The sequence below is a fragment of the Gigantopelta aegis genome, chromosome 13 (assembly GCF_016097555.1).
Source record: "Gigantopelta aegis isolate Gae_Host chromosome 13, Gae_host_genome, whole genome shotgun sequence".
In the NCBI taxonomy this organism is placed as follows: Eukaryota; Metazoa; Mollusca; class Gastropoda; order Neomphalida; family Peltospiridae; genus Gigantopelta; species Gigantopelta aegis.
The window spans coordinates 21,351,345-21,360,384 of record NC_054711.1 but is presented as its reverse complement, the minus strand read 5'-3'; the positions used below and the strand labels follow the sequence as shown (position 1 = coordinate 21,360,384).

Genomic DNA, 9,040 nt, shown 5'->3' with positions numbered 1-9,040 from the left:
TTGGTAGGTACGATGGACAATGTAGCTGTTCAACACAACATGCATACACAGACGCAGGTAGGCACACACGCTCGCTCACGCACGCAAGCACACACGAAAAAAACACACCACACAGACGCATGCGCATATGCATATATACACATGCATACTCAATATTTTTTGAGTATTTTGTTAAATGATAATACTAATAATAAATGTTACAATGTATTCATTATAATCTAAAGTAGATTAACACTTTAATGGTCCTTCACTGATCAGATCTAATAAATAGTTCCTGGTGTATTTCCCTCAGATCTGTGGTTGACAAGGACTCGTTATTAAAAATCCTGAGACACATTTCGTGATCCCTAATATCAGCCCACCCTCCATATGGAGTTGTCCGCTTCACGAAAGCAGGGAAATCAGAAGCAATATTCACGTGTTCTGGAAATAAATAGTTTTGGTTGCGATTTAAAATACTTAGCACCTTATTCAAAACATCAGTCGTTTTGCAAGCGTTGTGTTGATGTAAACCCTTACAGCTTCCTAAATGGAAGATTCTACTGCCTAGAGGTTTTAACATTTTCAGACCACCTGGGATGCACGTGGCTGTCACAACCATTAGCGTCCAGTCCCAGTTACAGTCATCAAAGAGACAAAATGATTGTTTACAGTATTTGAAGAGTTTCCAGAAATCTTTCCGCAAGGCCATTCCTCTTCCGTTTCCTACCCACCAATAATCTTTCTTAGCTGCGCCCGACTGGTATTCGTCGCGTGAATAATCGGTTGTCTGTCCCATGATATACATTTTACACTCTGGACAGCGAATCCGACCCTGTTCATCCAGCTTTCGCAAGTAGTATATGGTGTCTTCTGCCAAATAGTAATCGTCTTCTATACGAAATATTATCCCTTCAAAATTTCGTAATACGGAACAGTTTTCGAAAATAAACTGCAGCTTCCACAACCAATGGTGTTTCACCGTCGCTTCCTGAGCTTCTCGGTAATGTCCATAAGTATCTTGATACTCGGCGTTGTTACACTTCCGTTGCCGGGCTTCTGCCTTCTTCAAATTCCTCGGACAGTCTTTGGGATCATCCCCTGGGAACTGGTTGTTATATATTTGAATAGCATACGGGTAAAATATCTGCATATAGGGACAGAAATCTATCTTGGCTAAGACATCGAAAACGTCCAGGGAGTAGAAGTCATGACTGAATATTACTAACGTTTCGTTAATGTACTTCATTTTGCGAAATGAGTCAATCTGCATCTGTAACTGATCCGGGCGATTGTGGACCTGAACGAGAATAACAATGCTTTCAGACGTCAGCCTCGGTGTGAAGGTTTGCTGATTGTGGATGAACCCTTGATGATTGAGGAAGTCTACATCTCGGCGAAATGTCTCCACGTCTTTCCAGTTTGGAATAAACGTCCCACGCTTGTGATGTGTTTTCGATTTCCAATGATTTTTCTTTACATTTTCCGCTATATAGACATCGTAACTATGAGAAGGAATTTCAGCTCTCTGTTCAGGTAGAGAGTCATCATCCTGGTGTGTCCTATTGTGACGAATCATGTACCAAGGTAAAAATATTGTACACAAATAGAGCACCAGGCAAAATAAGATGAAGAAACGTAACGCATTCTTGATGGAAATTCTCATGTTTTGTCGTAATGTATTTTCCTAATAATGTGCTTTCTTTCTTTCTTTTTTGTTTTTTGTTGGATAAATGGTGTATCACACACTGTATACAGAATCACTATACGTTTCTTTTTTATGTTTTCTTTGTAATTTTGTTATACATATACGATTTTGGAATGTTGATAAAAAAATGTGTGGTTTTTGGGTAGTTTCTTTCTTTCTTATTATTTTATAAAGATCTGCAAACCTTTTCTTTAATCATTTGCAATTCTGCGAGATGGACATGAGTTCGTAATTAGTAGAAATATTGCAAGATATTTCATAATTTGTAGTAATGTATCTATTTCCAAACGATTTCGTACTTCGTGGTAGTTTTTGGATCATTCGTAGAACTTTTAGTTTGTCTGCGAAGGAGGTCCAGGTAATTTTGTCTTTGTGTGTCTGCAAAGGATTTCTAAGTATTTTTGTCTTTGTGTGTCTGCCAAGGATGTCCAGGTAATTTTATTTTCCTGTCTCTGCGCAGGATTTCCACGTAATTTTGTTTTCATGTGTCTGTGAAGGATTTCCAGGTAATTTTGTCTTGGTGTGTCTGGGAAGGATTTTCAAGTAATTTTGTCTTGGTGTGTCTGCGAAGGATTTCCAGGTAATTTTGTCTTCGTGTGTCTGTGAAGGATTTCGGAGTAATTTTGTCTTCAAATAATTTCACAATGCATGGTAATACCTTTATGTGCATTCACATTGTGTCACTCGTGGATGTTCTATTCAAGCTGTCTGAAGCCACGTTTGTGGTGTTGTATCATTTCATTGAAATCTGAAATAATAAAACGATTAACATCAGAACAATTTGTCAGCTTCCACATTAAAACAAAAACAAACATTCGATGGACGGTACTGTTTAAACTTTCAGCCAGCTTATTTGGCAAAAGTTGAATCTATAGAATATACGGAATCTATGAACTTATTGTTTAAATGTACTGAACATTGTGCTCATTATTATTATTATTATTATTATTATTATTATTATTATTATTATCATCATCATGATGATCATCATCGTCATTATTATTATTTATTCAGAGCGCCACACTGTTGATATTGTGCAATGGGAGATGTCACCAAAATATAATTTTAAAACCTACAGTTATCATTTGTACTATCATTGGTTAGCAAGGGAGGGGGAAGGAGGATTTAGCTTAGTTGCTTCCTCGGTGGATCCAATCAACGCATGGTGCTTTGTCTCGTTCCAACCGATGTACCACAATTGGTCAAAGGCCATGGCATTTGCTTTCTTGTCTGTGGGAAGGTGTATATAAAAGACCCCTTGCTGCTAATGGAAACATGTAGAGGGTTTCCTCGAATCATAATTACCACATGTTTGACATCCAGTAGCCGATAATTAATTAACCAATGTCCTCTATCCGTGCAGTTAAACACAACAAACTTTAACAAACAAACTTTGGCTAGCATGAAAAAGTAATACGTCACACCATGTTACTATGTTATATAATGTAGGACCAAGTAAGCAACAAGCAATTATGAAATGCAAAATGAGAAACATCTGTGTGGAAATAGTGAATTGTTTTCAATATATAATAACTATAATTATATTTAGAGAGAGAACGTGGGCCGTTGTTAATCATCGGCTGTTGGATGTGTAAAATGGTCATTTTGACAGTCATAGAGTGGAAACCTGCTACATTTTATATGCACCATCCTACAGACAAGATATCATATACCACGGCCTTTGATATACCAGTCGTGGTGCACTGGTTGTGATGAAAAAAGTCCAATGAACCCATCGACGGGGATCGATCCCAGACCGACCGCGCATCAAGCGATCATTTTACCACTGAGCTACGTCCCGATGTAGGGAAAATGAAGAATACTAAAAGGTCATTATATAAAGAGTACTCGCTGACCCAAGTCGTGGAAAACATGAAAGGTTGTATCGGTCTCAATATCAGCTTACTTCTGCCTTGCGTCTTGGTTTATAATAAATAAACAATTCGATATTCGTTTGTCTGTCATACCATTTTCTTTAATGAAGTTGCAAGTGCAACATTTCGCTATTTTTTTAAACATGATATTAAAACAAGCAGAACAAAAACAACAACAACAACAAAAAATACACATACACAAACAATAAACACACACCCTTTCCGAAAACAAAATCGCCAAAACACTTGTATGTGTGTGTGCGTGTGCGTGTGCGTGAGTAGATACAAAGAAGATAAAAAGAACAAACCGCTCTATATGTGAATAATTTATTCCCGTCTTTAAGGTATATGACAGCTTTATCACATGCAAGAAAATATTTAGTGAAAGCAACCAAAACCATAGTATATCGTTAATAGGCGTTTTCCTTTTGCGAACGTGATGTCACTTTGCTCCTTATGGTCTACTGGGAAAACACCGTACCTGTAAATATTACACACAAGTTTCGATTTTCTGATACAAATAATCTTCGGGAAATGTTTAAATATTTTTACATCACACAACGTAAATGTTTAAATATTTTTACATCACACAACGTAAAACGCATTAAAACATTTCAAAATAAAATGTAATATGGTTCGGTCTGGGGGAGAGGACATTGAGGGTGGGTAAAGCGGGGACTTGTCCCATCAATTTTATTTAGTTAGTTTTAGATGCATCTTGTATATCGACCTGTCTTACGATCATTCCTAACACGACTTGCTAGGGTGGGGTTTGTTTCCTTGTCCCACCCCAACACATGGCATAGTCTTTATTTTTAATAGTTACTCTACTACTGCAGTGGCGGATCCAGAAAATCCATTTATGGGGCCCCAATGACATGAGGCGGAATGCTAAGAGAATTAGGGGGAGGTTTGGAGGGTGTCGTAAAAAAATGAACATTAATATATTGTAAAAATATAACTGTCGCAAAATTCAGGGTGGGGGGGGGGGGCTGGGCCCCCTAGATCCGCCTCTGGGAGAATCCATGGGTGTGTACAAGTTCTCCCCTAAATTGACGCCCACATTTGAAATAATTTGTTTCCAATTTTCATTGCCCTTTTCAATGAGTCTTTTCCATGTGCCATTTTGCTATTGGTCCCCTCCCTAAAATATTTGCTGGGTCCGTCCTTGGCAACCATAGCCATTACTACCACTCTCACTAAATATTACCACTACTATATTTACTACACCTGCTTCTACTAAAGCTATTTACTACTACTATATTTACTACACCTATTTCTACTCTACCTATTTATACTACTATATTTACTACAACTACTTCTACTATAACTATTTATACTACTATATTTACTACAACTACTTCTACTATAACTATTTACTGCTACTATATTTACTACACCTACTTCTACTAAAGCTATTTACTACTACTATATTTACTACAACTACTTCTACTATACCTATTTACTACTACTATATTTACTGCAACTACTTCTACTCTACCTATTTATTACTACTATATTTACTACAACTACTTCTACTATACCTATTTACTACTACTATATTTACTGCAACTACTTCTACTATACATATTTATTACTACTATATTTACTACAACTACTTCTACTATACCTATTTATTACTACTATATTTACTACAACTTCTTCTACTATAACTATTTACTACTACTATATTTACTACAACTACTTCTACTATAACTATTTACTACTACTATATTTACTACACCTACTTCTACTCTACCTATTTACTACTACTATATTTACTACAACTACAACTACTTCTACTACCTCTTCCTTGTCTCGACTTTCTACGGTCCTGTACTACAGTAACTAACACTAGTAGTAGTACTACCACTATTACTAAATGATATAAAACATCGTTATTCGGTGAAACAAAACCATGTACATGGATGACATAATGAGATATCGCCTAAATGATCATCTACCGTAATTACTAGCATAAAGGACAAACCTTCACCGATTAAACTTCCGTTATTTCCTTTTTCTGTTTGTTTGTCTGTTGGTAGCAGCACTTCAACTTTGTGGTAATATTCAATCAGTCCCACTGTTCGCTCATCCCGAGCATGGAAGGCGCAATCCTGAGGGGTGTGAGCGTATAAGTAGTACATGCATACACACCATCGCTAAGCAGAAAGCACCCTCTGTAAATCCTAGACTCCATGCTTAGGCTAAGTTGAATGTTTTGAAAAATACGGCTGTCATGTGTACTTCCTGGGCAACGAGCCACAATATTGGTGATCAGCATTTTTGCACTATTTGTACATTGAGGGAGTAAAACCCCCTTACGACTGAAAAAACTTGCACTATTTTCTCCACCAGGGTTTACAATGGATTTATGTGCACAGTCCACAGCACCGATAACATTTAGAAATTGTGCTGTTTTGTAAAAGTCTTGTTTTGTCACAACACAATCTTCTGGACGTGGAAATGTAATGTGCATTGGCTTAAGTAAAGCAATTACTCTGCTTGCTAAGGCAGTGACACGAATAGCTGACAATACCTTGTTTGAAGGTGAAATACAGTTAAAATGACCGTCGTATACACTTTCCAAACGTTCATTTACAAGATCGATTAGATGTAAGGCTATTTGTCGAGTTAACCGATACCTTTTTAAAAAGTCTACATCATTATACATATCCATAGGTTCCAATCGGTCCCTAAAAATGCTTTCACATCGCATAGTCCTTCGATATTGACGTAAAACCCTATTTCCGTGGCAAAATTGCTCCATCTCAAATCGATAAAACCCACTGAAAAACTAGTGCTATAGCAGGTTTATCGTGCACTGCAATTGTAACCTGGTAGTAGCCTAGGGTTACCGAATCTTCTGCACGTGAAACACGCAATAAAAATAACCCATATGTTTTGCTGATAGTCCGGCAGATATGTGAATGAATTGTGCCTTTGATGATACAAGTGTGAGCTTTGGCACACTGTTAGAACATGCCCTATGGAAAATATTTAGCTATAGGGCCATCGCAGATTTGTCCTATGGACCACCAGTTGTTATTGTACCAGAAGCTCAGGTTCTAGACCACCTAGGGTCTTGATTCCTTTTGCTAATCTTACATTTTTAAGGATGAGGAATGTAGTGGTACTATTTACAACACGATACTGGCCTGAGACTCATGGCGAATATCACTGTATTGTGATGTTGAGTGGGCTTTACATCAAGATGGCGACACTCAATACACTTGGCGATCTCCTGGAGGGGAGCGGGTGGACAGGAGCACTGGTACAAGCTGGGGTTGCTACTCCTGGAACAGCAGATTCCCTTCTGAAGGCTTCTCACATGACACACACCCAAAGAGCTCACCAAGTCACCGCCAGCAGCCTATATCTTCTCCTGAAGAAGGCCGACACTGAGCACAACAATAACCTGGACAACGGAGATGATTTGATGTCCTTGGAAGACTGGTGCAATGAAAGAGTTATGCCAGGTCCCCAGTTTCACTTCTGGTTCATCATCCTGGAGCTGGACATAAATGTGATGGTCTACGTGCGACCAATAAGAGAAGCCAACTTCCTACCTTTATATAGATGCCATGACTAGCATTGTGCCTCAGTTCTTCGCCTTGGTACACAGCCACTATGACAGATTGATATCAGTCCACTTGTGTGACATGATTAAGCTGAAAGGTAATCATCCTGCTGTTCACAGCCAGTTTCTGAAACGAAAGTTTGCCGTGAAGAAGATGACACAGAGCTTCTCTGCTATTGCCATTGACCAGGCTCACGAGCAGAACATGCCTCTGTGAAAGGTAACAGTGGTGCTGTGGGACTGACAGAGAACAGGGCAGCCCTGTGACGCTGGATGGTGTCTGGTCCAGAGATGGCACGTGTGATTGGAGAGTATAAAGCCTCCACTGAGAAGAGAAAGGGCACGACAGTATTCCACATGACGTCACTTTCACATCTTCATCCTGGAATTAAAAACATTGTACTATTTACGAAATGTGGATCTGAAGTGAAATTACGGTAAGATATGTTATATTTATTGTGTACGAAGCCAAAACAAAGGTGCGAAGAGTGACTGTCGTCGACCTTAATGTTAATGGCGAAAGAGGTCGTCCATTCCAAATCCGCTCGAAACACATATCATGCCGAGGTATCCGATACCTTCATATCAGTTCCTCGTCATTGATTGTGTCGAACTTTATGCTTCTGTCGCAAAAAACACGTTCCATTCGTCTTTTTTCCTTCCTCAACGTTAATTTAAGATCGCGACCTTAGAGCTTACAATAGGTGCAGACCTATTGTAAATATTAATAGTAACTTAAGGTGATTGTAAGCTAAGGTCGTTTAGTAAAACGGACTGTCGATTGTAGGAAAAAGTTACGGTCGCTACCTTAGGCACTTAAGGCGATAGTAGCGCTAAGATCGCTTCGTAAAACGGGGCCCTGGCTGTACTACAGTAACTAACACTAGTAGTAGTAGTACCACTATTACTAAATGATATAAAACATCGTTATTCGGCGAAACAAAACCATGTACATGGATGACCTAATGAGATATCGCCTAAATGATAAGCTAATCATCTACCGTAATTACTCGTATAAAGGACAAACCTTCACCGATTAAACTTCCGTTATTTCCTGTTTCTGTTTGTTTGTCTGTTGGTAGCAGAACTTCAACTTTGTGGTAATAGTCAGTCAGTCCCACTGTTCGCTCATCCCGTTTAATACCCACTAGTTAATCAAAGTACGTCATATCATTTGAAAGAAATACACACACAGTAAGCCTAAGGCAACGAATCAGACAAGTCCCGCAGTTTCAATATGAGCCATTGACAGTTTTGAAAGAATGCCCCAGTTTAGTGCACCGGGACAAAGTCAACCTGAGTGACACAATGACAGGACCGGTTTGAACTTTCTATACTTCACCGCACACTCGTAATGCACACGGGAGAAATAGGAGATAAACTGCATCTCTATATATTTAAGTTGTAGCCAGTGGTAGTGCACCATGACTGGTACATCAACGGCCGTGATGTGTGCTACCCTGTCTGTGAGATGGTGCATATAAAATATCCTTTGCCAGCGTCTTAGCTATTATTCGTGTGTGTGTGGGGGTGGGTGGGGGGGGGGGGGTATACATTGTTTTGGGGGAACGAACGAGCATGGAAGGCGCAATCCTGAGGGTGTGAGCGTATACGTATTACATGCATACACACCATCACTAAGCAGAAAGCACCCTCTGTAAATCCTAGACTCCATGCTTAGGCTACGTTGACTGTTTTGAAAAATACGGCTGTCATGTGTACTTCCTGGGCAACGAGCCACAATATTGGTGATCAGCATTTTTGCACTGGAAACTATTTGTACATTGAGGGAGTAAAACCCCCTTACGATTGAAAAAACTTGCACTATTTTCTCCACCAGGGTTTACAATGGATTTATGTGTACAGTCCACAGCACCGATACCATTTGGAAATTGTGCT

The 9,040-nt window shown here is 39.0% G+C and overlaps 1 protein-coding gene across 1 annotated transcript; it reads right to left on the bottom strand.

Moving 5' to 3' along the window:
- Window positions 1–247: 247 nt before the first annotated feature.
- LOC121387214 (alpha-1,6-mannosyl-glycoprotein 2-beta-N-acetylglucosaminyltransferase-like) lies at window positions 248–8,386 on the bottom strand. Its single transcript, XM_041518240.1, has 2 exons — window positions 8,169–8,386; window positions 248–2,435 (listed from the first exon to the last, which is right to left on the bottom strand). The coding sequence occupies exon 2, from the start codon at window positions 1,643–1,645 to the stop codon at window positions 248–250; it is 1,398 nt and encodes a 465-aa protein (XP_041374174.1). The 5' UTR covers window positions 1,646–2,435; window positions 8,169–8,386.
- Between the last annotated feature and the right edge of the window lie 654 nt (window positions 8,387–9,040).